This window comes from Astatotilapia calliptera, chromosome 3 (genome assembly GCF_900246225.1).
Source record: "Astatotilapia calliptera chromosome 3, fAstCal1.2, whole genome shotgun sequence".
Lineage (NCBI taxonomy): Eukaryota > Metazoa > Chordata > Actinopteri > Cichliformes > Cichlidae > Astatotilapia > Astatotilapia calliptera.
This window is the reverse complement of record NC_039304.1, coordinates 3,868,464-3,882,353: the sequence shown is the minus strand read 5'-3', so window position 1 is coordinate 3,882,353 and position 13,890 is coordinate 3,868,464. Positions and strand designations below refer to the sequence as shown.

Sequence of the window (13,890 nt, the reverse complement as noted above, 5' to 3'; positions counted from 1 at the left end):
CAGTGTGTGAAAAAGTAAAGTTGAAGCTCAAAACCAAAATGCCAGCTGTTTTTTTGTATCGTTTCCTCAAATTTCTTCCTGACATATTGGATATTTTGGGGCATATTACAATTTTCGAAAGTGCGCTGGATTTAGACAAGTGCAGGCTTCTTCAGTTTAGTTAAGTAAAAAGTGTGGGACCACTTTGCACTTTGTTTATTTTTTGTTTTTTTAAAGAAAAGTGAAAAGGCAAAAAATAAGAGCTCTGCTTGTTTGCTTGTTCAAAGAGCTGAGCTCAGAAAATCCATCCAAATGTGTTCACAGATTTGCAGACTAGCTCTAACTAGAACAGAGGGGAAAGTGGGAGACCCCGAGGTAAGACTTGTAATAGATGACTCCAGGCTCAAATGATAACTTTATTAACTTTATTTTTAAAGAAACTAAAGATGATGCTCCAGACAAACAACTAGCTACATCCACTTTGGACAGGCTCCTGTTATACATGAGCGCTACTGAGACTCTATCACTGCAGCCAGCGTCACAAATCATCTGATCCAGCTCTCCTAACACTTCCACGCTCTTACTTTAGAATCAGATCTTAAACTTTGAACGTTTGTTTCAAACTGCTGCTGAAAACACATTTTTACAGGTTTGCTTTACCTTAATCTTTTCCCCTTGTTTTGGGCCACAGTTTACACCTATTTATGAATGAATCTGTTACCCTACAGCTGATTGTGTGTCTGTATGCTGGAACATGTATTCTAATCTTTAACATTTGGCTTTTATTGATACCATGAAGCACTTTGTAATTCTGTGTTTTCAAATTTGCTGTACAAATAAAGTTGTACAGAAATAATTTCAGATGTGCTAACACAGTCAGTTTGAGTTTTAACATGGTAATTATTGCCATTTTGATCAATTTTATTTCATTTTAAACCAAAACAAATGCTTTTCGTTTTCTCCAAAACCCTAAATCTTCAAATCAGGGTGCATGTTTCAGGAGTGCATGTCGGCTTCTTGAATATGGTGGCATCTGTGCATGAGCCATAAATGAAGAGAAAGTTCTCCCTTTTGTAAGTAACCAGTAATTTAGCCTGTGAAAGAAGTGTGGTACATGTACATGTTCCTCCACAATTTTCCACCAGAGCCTGACTTTCTTGGCAGTCCACACAAACCCTGTGTCTCGCATTTTTTAAACCACTAATTTAAATAAAAACTTCCTGACCCTAATGGTACTTGTGCTATGTGGATTTAAGTATTTTCCTATTTATGCTGCTATGTAGCATCTGTGCTATCATTTTACATGCAGACCCGGCGGCAGCAAAACAACACCTACAAGTCTGGTAAAACCATTACATATGGCTGTGCACCGCCCCTGCACCCAACACAGCAGCTCTGCTTCCTGTCATGTGCAACAAGCCTGAACCGCAGCGCTACAAGTCAGAGGTGACAGGCTCGGCAGCACGCACTGCCTCCACTGCAACGGTGATCACGTTACAGACAGAAGGAGGGAGTAAGAGGAAGCAAGTTGTGAAGGAGCAAGTTCTGCTTTTACTGAAGAAGCTTTGCAGCCACAGGCGGTGTCACTGATTGAGAAACAGAGAGGCACAAAGAAAACTGAAAACAATCAAAGGGATGTAGCGCAACACTTGGGTGTAGCTTGAAAGCAGTCGAGGCTCTTTAAACTGTTGCCACCTCCAATTAGGACACACACTCACTTCTCTCAGCTATCAGTGAGCTACATTCACTGAGTACAAAGCACAACTCCCAGCCCGCCTCCATAGGACTACAATGATGACGATGATGTTGGGCAGCATGCATTTCCAGATGTCTGGTGTCCCATTATGGTTCTGCAGATGTAAGGCACTCGCGACTCCAACGTGACCGAGTGGATTTCATTACTTTTAAGAGGGGAGCTTACACAGTATATACACACACTGACATTAGAGTCACATACAGCATAAAGCAGCTCCACTGTCCCACAGCTGACCCCACTAAGTACTCCAATCTGTGTGTAAGTGAGACACACAGGCATACGTCTGCTTAATCTTTCTCTTACTTCCTGTCTCTTTAAAAAAACAAACAAACAACGACTTGATCTTTAATCTTTACTTAATCTAGAAAAAAGCATATCTGTTCTTAGTTACACCTGTCTCTGTTCTCTGTTTTCTCCGTAATGTCATGGGTTACAGGATATCTATAGAATTTATTAATAAATGAATCTATTTATTTATAGATTTCTGTATCGATTGTCTACAGAATATCTGACAACAATCCATGGAAACAAGATGCACTCAGGCATCTTGTTTTATTTAGATACCCTGATTATGACAAAGCTATATTTAAAATACCAATATGACTCATATCACATGCCAGTACCAATTCTTTTGTTTTTTGTACAGTATTTCCCACACATAAAAACTTGCTAACGATTAAACTTGGAATTAGGAACAACTTTTAGGGATCTTTTCCTCCTTTTTTAGCCATCCACAATCGATTTATTTTGAAAGTTTAGTCACTGCCAATCAGCTAGGCCCGACTCTTCCCACTTTGTGTTTTCACTTATGACTGGTTCTCCAGTCTGACGGCTTTTGCGGCAGTGCTCGGTATCATTTAGCCACTTTCCCACAGAGTCTATCACCCTGCAGTCAAATGGAGGCTAATTGCCAGCTGGCAATAGAATTCCTTCTTTTGCTCCAGAGATCTGCTGGGAGCTGGCGTGCTGCTCTAACCTGCAGTCCTTGGAGAGCTAGCGGATATGCAGCAATGCTCCTATTGGGACTACCATCAGATGCACTCCAAGACCCTTAGAATGGGATCCATCTGAAGGATGATGCTCAGCTATTAATTTTCAATTTGACCAATCAAATATCTCTTTTTACGAGGGGGAAAAAAAATTCCATTTATAAAATAGATTTTAAAAAAATCTCTTCACTCTTCAACAGATTAAATGGCCACTGACTTTGGAAAACGCTACCTTATTTGTAGAAACAATGACATGAGTCATCAACCCCCATATCTGCCAAACCGACATTCAGCCAATATATCGATGGCTTCCTGTGCCACTAGTCCAAAATCCAAAGATATTTCATTTTCACATTTAAAAAGCTGGATTCCAACATTGTTATAGCTACTTCCCACTTCCTTTATTTCCCCAGTGGGGCACTACAGCAGATGGATCCTTATATTGGACTTATTTTTTCATCCATTGCAACCAACACGTGGGACACACTACCTTCTGACCCCCTGAGGCTGAGTTTATGACTCCTCCTGGTCTCAAACCAGGGGACTTTTGCATGAAAGGCAAATGTGTGAACCACAGACACACCACAGATCCCAGCAACTCCCAGTGGCTGTTTTCTGAAATTATAAATCACTGTGTACTTGTTATCAGATTACCTGAGAACACACAGCAGGACTCACGTTTATCAAGTCAGATTAAATAACGCCAGAGACACCGGCACAACACAGAGCGGTAATCACACGGTTTCAATTTTAGGATTGGTACGTTATCATTGTCCAATTGGTTCAAAGCAATTTAATATAATAGAAAACAAAACACACACACAGATGTGGATTTGATAGCAGGACTTTCTAGGAACAGCAGGAAGCCCAATAACCACTAACACATCTCTAATGGGAATTTCCATGGAACACAGTTGGCTCAAGGCCAGACAAAAACCCACATGTTCTCCATTGTGTAGTTTCCTTTTAGTTTTTCTATGTTTTATGTCATATATAACACTGTGCAAAAATCTTTGGCTTCCAAGGATCCAGATTCTGTTGCATCTTTTAAACTGGTCTCGACCGATAGTTCTCTGAGCTTTCTGAAGATCCTTAAAGTCTTGATTTGGACCCTGGGTGCTTTTTGTTTGTTTGCTTCGTTAACCCAGATAACGCTGGCATATGAATCATTCAAGCATAAAACAGGTACCTAATCAGGGGATGTCTGCACAGACAGCTTAGCAAAGAGCCAATTTTAATGTTGGTAATTACAGCCTGTCGCAAAAACATAGAATTTGTTCCCATTTCTTTTGTTGAATCTATGAAAAATATCAAAGATAACACAAACATAAAACTGTAGTTTTTGTACGTCCATTCCAACAAAAGCCTATTAGCCAAAAACGTGGTATATTTCAACATAGTTTGCAGTATGTCCTTAAAAAAATGAAGGAAAGTGGACAAATGGAGGATAAGCGAAAAAGTATCAGGACTAAAAAGTTTTTTACACCAGACGACCAGTATCTGAAAGTCATGTCCTTAAGAAACAGGAAGTCCTATGTCCTGTTTAGGACCTGAGAGACACATCTGGGCCTTCAGTTGATTCATCCAGTGTTCGCTGAAACATCATCAGCAATGATCTCAATAGAAGAGGGACTGTCATGAAGCCACTCTTAGAGAAGGGAAATGGGGAGAAAAGGCTGGAGTACGTCAAATTACACAAGGCTCAAAATCAAACAAGCTGTGAAAACAGATCTTCTAAAGAGATGAGAAAAAGTCAGACGGCTTCAAGAGAAAAGTCCAATAGTGAGTTTTTACAGCCATGTGTAAAACTCAGCAGAGGCTCTTATGAGGGTTTGGGACTGCATTTCACTCACTGGTGTTTGGGATCTCGTCGAAATTGATGAATTTATGAAGGCAGAAAAGAACTATTAGATTTTAATCCACCATGCAATACCATCTCACAAAATAACTCTAAAGTCATGGATTTACCAATACCCAGACCTCAACATGACTGATGCAGTGTTTCGACACTTCGACAGCGACCGATAACCACAGCAGAGCTCCGAATGTTCTTCAAGACGGTTGGAGAATTATTCCTACTTAAAGAATTTACTACTACTTTAGGAACAAACTGTTTTTGCCTTATGCACTCTAGAGAAGAGATCAAAACAACTTGCTTCAGATAGTGAGGGGCTTCCCCAAGGCCCAGCAGAAATACTGATTACTTGAAATGAATTACAGAAATCTAATCTAGCAAGAATAAAAATATGGAGCCTGTAATGAGTATCATAGCCCAACTTTAAGTTTTATTCAACATTCTCCTTAGAAACTGATAAGATAGTTATTTTTTTCCTGTTGGGGCCCAGGAGTAGAGTCCTCTTCCTATAAGACCAACTCTCCTGAGACTAAGCTAAGAATGAATCCGCAGACACAGTCACAGAGGATGCATTGGTCACAGCATGCCCAAGGGAATCCCCATGTGAAATTAGCACAGGCCATGCACCCTCCACAAAACAGCATTTGTTCTCAGCTGCAGCCCAACCTTAAAACAGGAAACAGTAGACATACACACAGCCACACAACACTCTCACCTCTGTAAAAAGAAAAACAATCAGTGCCTTATCACAGGGTTTTTAAACTTGGAAACGCCTTACATCACACAACTCAAGATGAGCATCATGAGACTGATCTCAAGGGGAACAAGAGTTTATCTCTTATCCAAACTAACCTAGAACTAAAAGGAAAAAGATGCAAGAAGCCGCAGTCACACAAACACAAAGCGGATGAGTTGGCAGATGCATTTTGTTAAAAGAAAAAGAAAACAAGTCATTATTAGGCAAGTGTTAATGCTGCGCTGACATCACTGTGGTTTAACTTCAAGACAAATGTCACGCCTTCGATTTACTGTTATGAAAATCCTTCCCCTGACACACAAATGCTGCATCAGCAGGATACTAAACGCTGTTCATTTCAAGCCACTGCGCCTAATCCCAATGACAGCCACCAGCATCGACATTCATTCAAAGAACACCTTCTGCTTTGCACAACCATCGAGACAAATGTGATAAAAAGCAATTACGGAGACAGGCTTCTCTATGCACAATGTGAGCAATTTCCAGCAGAAACAGAGAGGCGAGCACTCACAGCCAGACACACACACACTGCTCCAAGGCAAGGACAGGGAAGCCATGCTGCTGCAGCTGTCCAACTGGCACTGCTCTTCATCCGCCAGCACACAAAAGGAGCCGCACAGAGCTGAGAAAGCGTGTGTGCTAGAGGACGCTGTCATTTTATTTATTTATTTCAAATAAAGGCCGTTTAGAAAAACCAAGCCACCACGTGGAGTGGATTTAAAGCACATACCTGCTCCCACAGTGACCCTGGTTTATAAGCCTTTGCACAGGTTGCAGCAGTGGCAGTTATGCAGACATACCAGGGCTTTACAGAAAGATGTAATAATGAGGACACGGACGGAGCGCGAAAACTCACAAAACAGACATAAAAGTCCAGGAAGAAGAGCAGCCACCTAGAAAGGAGGACTAGTCCGTATAGGCTTATCCTCCCCGAGGAGGGCAGAGTGGAGGGGGGTGGAGGGGGTCGGCTATGAGTTACATTATCCCTGGTGGCTAAAATGACCGGTTCACAGCCAGCCTTTAAAAAGCTCCGCTCACCACAAGGTCCACGGTGGTCCTCACAGCCTCCGACACGCTCTGTCTGACTTCCGCGGCCGTCCCGGGTTTGCTCAGCCTCTTTGTGAATTTTCGCACCTCAGACATTTCGCTCCCCTTTTAGATAAATAAAAATCCTCTTCCTCTTCTTCTTCGGATATGAGCATGCCGCGGTACCGGACGGAGCGGCGGGCAGCGCTGTTTCCTGACAGCCAGATGTGAGACGGTGCTGGAGGTGAACCAGCCAGCGGTTCACGTCGCGAGGCGGGGCCGTTGCTGCTGGTGGTGCTGCCACCGCTGCTGCTGATGATGTTGGAAGGAGACCAAAGAGGGGCTGACAGCGTGAGATGCTTCACTCGGACCCACTTCCGTTTCTCCCGCCCCGGCGGAGAGCAGATTCAAAGATCGTCAGTGTGAGATGATAACACGGTCCACATACAAGGACTGCAAACACAGGTCGCATTTGGAGAGTTTATTACATTTTTAGCGTCACAGGTGGGCTTTTTAGGTATTACTTATTCTTGAAAAAAAAAAGCCTGACATTTACATTACTAGGATAAGCGACAAAAAGAAGTAGAAGTCCATAAATAAAATATCACAAAAACGAAATTTAATAAGTGATGTACAGAAAGGCACATTAACAATCAAGACTTCCAAAAACAAAAAACAAAACAAAATCAGTTTCAAAATATATGAGAAGCTTAAAGCTGTGTTTTGTTGTTTTAACTATTTATTGTGGAAATTAGAAATCGCAGTGATTTATTGGTCATTAAAATGTATTCTGAATTTTCAAATTGATAATTATTCGTCTCATAAGTCAGCTCTACCAGCTATCTGTGCAACAATTTTCTTTTGAATCTTATAGAGGAGTTTGTTTTTGTTAATGATGTTTATCAAGACACACAAAAAGAACAAAAAAAGCGGTGCTCAGAAAAGGAAGGAAGGAGAGAAGAGATCAGGATGACTTTAGACTTTAGTGGTGTTATCAAGGGCTGTACTGAGTGCAAAGCTGAACAGATGAAATTCTGAGAGATGATTATAGAAGACTGAAACATAACCATTTCCCCTTCATCCAAATATAAACACACACACACAGAATGTGGTATAACGTGGGGGCAAGGGCCCAGAAAAATATCCTCCCCTGGCCCATCACAGAGTTGTTACGCCCATGGTTTGATGTCTGTATACGTTATGTTTCTGGTCACATCCACCCACTTAACAAGGGTACAGCGCCACAGCAAATTGTCTGTTTGTTTCTTTGTTTCTTTGAAAATTTGAACTTTGTGATGTTTAATCTTTAGTTTTTATTGTATATCCAACATACTGTCAGTGTGTCATCTATCTATCTATCTATCTATCTATCTATCTATCTATCTATCTATCTATCTATCTATCTATCTATCTATCTATCTATCTATCTATCTATCTATCTATCTATCTATCTATCTGTTGATCAAACCTTTTGTTTCAGAGGGGCAGCCAATGGGAAGAAATTTGGTTTAAATGGAGGAGGAAGAGAGTTAAGAAGGGGTTGTGACGAGGTCAGGAATAAAACAAACAAGGACTATTTTGAACTGTGCAAAACTGCTCTATAAGAGTTAAAGAATGCCGGGAATAAATTAAGTATGTGTCCCCTTTATATATATTTATTAGAGCGCATCTTGTGACATCTGAAGTATTAGTACGCAGGAATTTGGCTCATTTGATGTCTTGGATTATAAAACATTGTTCCGAAGATGTGAAACAGGTTGTTTATCAGTTACCGAATCTCATCCTTCAGGTGCAATAGCTGGCTCCAGGTAAAGCTAATAGTACACTGCCACCCTGTGGACTATTCCACAAACTGCAGCAAACGAAGTGCCACCTGTAGTCTGCAGCGGTTCAGTTTTATGTTTGAATGTTCAGTTTAGCAGTGAGGGAGGGCGCTTGTTTCAGTTACAGTCTTCCTTTACTTTTTATTATAATATAAGGTAACTTTGTCAGGCATCGTTTAAGAGGTACAAAGCTATTTATGAGAGCAGCTAACTCACACTCATGTTAATGTCCCACTGCATGCACTTCAGTTTTCTTGTCCTGACAAAGTTTATATTTCATTTAGGATCAAGTGTTGACACATGAGCACCAGCCTGTATGAAAGGATGCTGTGTGCCTGTCAGGACCTGCAGTGAGAGAAGCCGTCAGCTCAAAGAAACAACAATATGAACACAGGCTGTTAGTAAGTTTAAGAAATGAATTGAAAATTTATATTACATAGTTACATAAACTGTTAAAGGAAGACTTTTATCTTCAGACAACGTTGGACTGAGGCACTGAATAGATGCTTCACTCATGCTCTTCCACCTACAACTGACATGCACACTTTTCAGTGTCCATAAAGATGTATGAATTTCCACTAATAATAATAACAATAATGTCAATATTAGAAAGCAAGCCAAAATGTTAATGTAGCCACATGAAAGATATTATAAGTTTTCTGTAACAGTGCTTATCTTATTCAAATGAATAGCTTTATTAATCTCTGCATTACTCATAAACATGTGGAGGTCATGCAAACATTTTGTCCAGCAAAGGTTTTGGAGTCAACTTAATGCGGATCTGGAATTTTTTGAAGGACTCTTTATGACTGCAGGGTGATTAAAAATAAATAAATGCAATTTTGCATCTTCTTGGCACAAATTCATATTCATGCCCTCATCATGATGATCTCAGCAAAGTATCAATAATTAAGCCAGATGAATCAATGGACTCAGCTCGTAGATGATGTCAAAGGACGTTGCAGCTCTGGCAAAGGGAAGAAGAATCAGACTGTTTCTGTTTTGAACTGTGAATCATGCAAAGCAGGTTTAAACTAAAAAGCCTGAACCACTTCAGTGGCACTTTCAGGAGTCCTGTTATCTGAAATAATATGGACATGCTACAAAGTTACTGCAGGCTAAAGGCCCACAGTTTGTGTCTGTGGCGTGAATAAGGCACGGCGGGACCACAGAGCAATGTTCAGAGCCAACTTTATTTGATTCACGTCACACCACAGTGTCCAACAATTGAAAGCCAGCATGTCATTCTGTGGAATTCCAGAGCGGGATGAGGGCAAGGCTGGCATGTGTCAGCATCAGATACGCCCTTCACTTAGTCGTTATACTGGGTGAATTCTTTCAGTGCCCAGTTCTTCATCTCCATCTCCTGCCGTAATCTGCAGTACTCCTCGGCCAGCGCCTCAAAGTCTTTGCCCAAGATCTCGAAGGAGGCCAGCTTTAACTCGACAGACTGCTTTTCCGCTTTACACGCCTTCAGCTCAGACTCCAGCTTCTCCCTGAAAATGAGATCCGACGAGCTGGTTAGGTTTGGACAAAGGGATCAGTCAGAATGTAGCTTCAACAGAAGAATTTTAGTCTTGCCTTATTTTTCTGTGAGCAGAAATCGAGTCAGGCGTGTATGTATCCAGCTGGATTTCCACCATCTCCGCCCTTTAAAAATGAACATGAGAAACAGGAATGTGTGTATAGTTAATGCATCTCATTTTTGACTATGAGTCACGACTGGACTATCAGCACTGGATTAAAACATTCTTAGTACGAAATGCAGTCCAACTATCTGATTTACGAGAGCGTTAGAGTAATGCAAATGGCCTTATATAGAAACCAAGTCTGATGTACTGAAGCACTGAAAACGGCTTACTTTATCTTCTGCAAGATTAATTCACATTTGCCTTCAAAGTAATCCAATTTCTTCCTGTCCAGATCTGTCTGGATCTTCAGCCTGTGGTTCAAGATGAAAGACTGGAAAAGCTGAATGCACTTTGTCAGCTCCTGTGTATGAAAAGAGCAAACAGTGACTAAGCAAACAGAACACATTTACGCATTTCATGCAGCTTAATGTGGGGAGTACATTTCCTCGAAGCATATCCTTATTCCCCCCCCTTCCCCAAGTGCCTCGACCAATTCATGCTTGCAGTGCTATCACTTTAAAAAGAAGCTAGTTAGCACTGTGACTTTGTGACTTGCAAGCTTGCTTATTACTACTAGCGCCCCATGTTTTTGGCTTTCTGACCCGAGCATTTTAAAACCATGTTTTATCAAATCTGACTGCGGTTCAAGTTTGTTTATATAATAGTTTAAAATTATATGTGGTGTGGTGACTTGCTCATATCAGAACTTTGTAATACATTTTAATTTCATCAAAATAAAAAAGCAGAACCAGACAATGATGGGCTGATGCAGTTTTTCCTCAAGGATACCTTATAAATGTTGGTCTCAGGATAATAACCACTTAGTCAAGTCAGAATGAGCATTTTGATGAATGATGCAGTGTGCAGAAAATCACAGGTGCAGGAATTCATGGATCCAGCTTTTTCCACTTCTAATAAGATACCAATACTTTGGCTTCAGGTGTCTGCTAATCCACTGTCAGTGTTAATGTAATGAGCTGAATCCCTCACTCAAAGAAAGAGCCTGGGATGATTGATGAAAGCATAAAACTTACTTCTTTTTCTCTTAATTTTGTAGTAAAAATTTAATGTGAGAAATAAAATGTAACAAAATTAAATTGAAGAATAGTAATTCACTATACTGGTATTCATTAGTAAAATTATAGCGTTACAGTAAACACAGAACTGCATGAAATAGACTGGACTGCTGATCGATATCCCCACTAAAAGCATTCCCTTACAGTGAGGTAGAGCTCAGTCTGTCTCTGCAGAAGAACAGTGTTTTCTCTGCACGTCTCCTTCAGACTTTCTGCTCTTTTCTTCTCTTTGTCCAGCTGTGCTGACAGATGAGACAGCTTGGCCATCTTTAGACCCTCGCTCTCATGCTCTAGAAGAAATCACAAAACAGCAGGTTAGTCGTTGTGTCGAGTGAACAGAATGACGTGGTATGAAGCCATGTGGTGAAAGTGTTTGTAGCTGCTGTACCCCATTCAGGCTGATAGTAAGAGAGAAGGCTCAGACACTTTTCTTTGAGATGTTTCTCCAGCTGTCTTGGTAGACCCTGTTTCAGACTTTGTACATTCTAGTAAAGAAAATACAGCGTGGGCATGAGGAAAGCATTTGTAGTTTGAATTCATTATCAAAAAAAAATAAAATAAAATAAAATAAAAGGAATATTAAAAGAAGTTTCCCAAACGGTTCTGGTGGTGTGCATGTTTTTATGGGTTTACGCTAAACAGATGCAGCACATCCCAAACAGATTTTAACTTGCATGTACTGAATTTTATGATTCACCTTCTCGGAAGGCATGAGCTCCATCACGAGCTGGGGGGTCAGGCCCAGGACCGACGGCTGGTCCTGGTTTGTTGTGTTACTGGGATCCAGCTGCCTGACACACTGAGCCACCAGTAGACACCTCTCCATCGTCTCATAGAACTATAAAGGAACAAACGCAAATTATTTGTTTTATTATATGTATTTTTTTTTAAGATCATCATTAGTAAGAGTCTCCTAATCGATTAAAAACTCCATGTGATAAACTTTTGTCTATAAACTTTCATCTGACCGTTTATCTATAAAAAACATTCAATAAAGTCGTTTTAGCCGTACAGCGAGATGAAAATCTGCTCAAAATTTGACAAAGAACATACAATGAATGCTTGTTAGCCTGTCCATAGCTCACTGATAGCTCTTTATGCACTTTTAAACTGTGTAAAGAAGTGAAATGTACCATGTTCTGGTCAGGGGGTACAGTGGCATGGTGCTTCCTGACACAGTGGTTCTGGATCATCTCCTGCAGCCCTCTGTGCAGGCTCTCGGAGCGCAGCCATTGAAGTTTCTGAATCTGCAGCTTCTTTTCAGCCTGGGAAAAAAAACCCAAAACACTCACACATGTAAGGACTCACACAGTACCTCACAAAATCGGTCAGATCCTGTCCCAGTTCTAGAAAGAAGGCTTAACAAACTTGGAGCCAGACCCTAAACACTGAGACAGGAACCTTTGAGATTTGGAGTCGAGAACAGCTGATCAGGCTTAGGTAACGATGAGTCGCTCCATCTTGAATTAAGCACCTTTATGGGTGCTGGAAAAATAAACCAAAGCATTAATGGTAACCCCGTCAATAAAGATCAGGGTCTCTATTTGAATTCAGTTTCATTTTTAAATGCAATCGTTCACCTGTTACCTGACGAGGTTATAGGAGATGAAAATAAAATGTAATACAAATATGGACCAAACATAAAAGACTTCTGTGATTTTAACATTGTAGTCCAACCTGAAACTTCCACTTTACATGTAAAAATCTGACTCTGTGGCTTCTGATGACCAATCCAATGCAAATAAAGCTTTTGAAATGAAATATTGTTACAACATATTCAGACTGCCTGAAGCCTGTATTCACAAAACCCATTGTAAGATACATTTAGTCCAGCTGTTTAGTCCATGTAGCGCTCACTACATGTCTGGCTATCCACACAGCTTTTTCAGGTTTTGCAGGAGAAAATTTGCCAGTGAGCAGGTTATTCGAACATAATCTGTTTCTCTGGTAAACGACACAGAGGTTAAGTTAGCTCTCTTAAAACTATAAATAAACAAACAGCTTCTTTTATTCCAGTATTTTTCAGTTTTTTTAAAAAAAAAGACTGTTCTCTTGAGCAGAGAAAGGGTCGATCCATGTTGTTGCAATTCTTAGTTCTCGCCAGTAGAGGTCAGTAAGTCACAGACTATTTATTGAATCATAATGAGTGGACTAAAATCTCATTTCCATAGAGGTGTGACAAATTATGACTCCTCATTTCTGAATAGTACAAGACAAAAAAAAATACAAGAAAAACTGTTCCATGACCCAGTTTGAATTATTTTTTAAAACTCTACACTGATTAACTTCTGTGTTGATAAAAACAAATAGGAACAAATAGGAACAGGAACGACAGACACCTTGTCCAGCTCTGTTTTCAGCGGAGCGGTGAGTCCGGTTTGATCCACATGCTGTGCCAGAGTGGCCAGGAGTTTACAAAACTGCGGGTTCTGGATCAGATCTTCTTCAGTCATGTGACACAGTGGAAAGGAGGCGAGGACTGAGGGGAAAGGCACAAAATGCAGAGAAGTAATTAAGGACGGCCAAACTAAACGGACAATAGTAAATTTGGCAAGAAAATAAAGCTAAAAGAGCCTACTTTCGTATTTAACAATAACATCGTTATTTATACATTAATAGATAATACTTTAAACTACGTTAATTTATTACATCTACTTTCTGTTATTGCTACAATATAGGGTTACTAGTAGATATGCAGTCCACTTGTCTTCTTACCCTGTTGATGCAAAGTGTCACCCTTCCCAAGCGACGATATGTTTGCTGTCTCGGTACTACCGGACATTTTCCAATTAATTATTGTCCTTAGTATCCAAACATACAGGAGGTTTGTGGATTTGTGAACTATTTCTTTCAAACACGAAGACGAGCTGAAATCTTAAACACGTACTTCCTGAATCAAGTTGCGCGCGTTTGCCGGAAGCCTTCTTATTGGCTAACTGGACCACGTGGTCATACAGCGGTCCCTGGGTGACGGCAACGTGCTATTCACGAGAGCGTG

General features: G+C 40.5%; 2 protein-coding genes across 4 annotated transcripts in view; both read right to left on the bottom strand.

The window, feature by feature from the left end:
- Positions 1–6,706, bottom strand: part of dock11 (dedicator of cytokinesis 11) — an 81,855-nt gene extending 75,149 nt beyond the window's left edge. For all 3 annotated transcript variants that reach the window (XM_026160127.1, XM_026160136.1, XM_026160142.1), the window contains exon 1: positions 6,375–6,706. In XM_026160127.1, coding sequence (XP_026015912.1) covers positions 6,375–6,479 — 105 coding nt within the window. In that variant the 5' untranslated portion in view covers positions 6,480–6,706. The remainder of the gene's footprint in view (positions 1–6,374) is intronic.
- Positions 6,707–9,359: 2,653 nt separating this feature from the next.
- On the bottom strand, positions 9,360–13,794 carry haus4 (HAUS augmin-like complex, subunit 4). Its single transcript, XM_026151440.1, has 9 exons — positions 13,608–13,794; positions 13,232–13,371; positions 12,026–12,157; positions 11,590–11,730; positions 11,281–11,377; positions 11,037–11,182; positions 10,047–10,177; positions 9,767–9,835; positions 9,360–9,681 (listed from the first exon to the last, which is right to left on the bottom strand). Exons 1-9 carry the CDS (start codon positions 13,672–13,674, stop codon positions 9,498–9,500), a joined length of 1,107 nt encoding a protein of 368 aa, XP_026007225.1. The 5' UTR covers positions 13,675–13,794; the 3' UTR covers positions 9,360–9,497.
- Positions 13,795–13,890: the final 96 nt, after the last annotated feature.

Coding starts and splice junctions, on each gene's coding strand:
- haus4 (XM_026151440.1), bottom strand. CDS start 13,674: ATGTCCGGTAGTACCGAGACAGCAAACATATCGTCGCTTGGGAAGGGT. Junction 13,372..13,607: donor TGACACTTTGCATCAACAGG/GTAAGAAGACAA, acceptor CTTTCCCCTCAG/TCCTCGCCTCCTTTCCACTG. Junction 11,378..11,589: donor AGCTCATGCCTTCCGAGAAG/GTGAATCATAAA, acceptor TTTCTTTACTAG/AATGTACAAAGTCTGAAACA.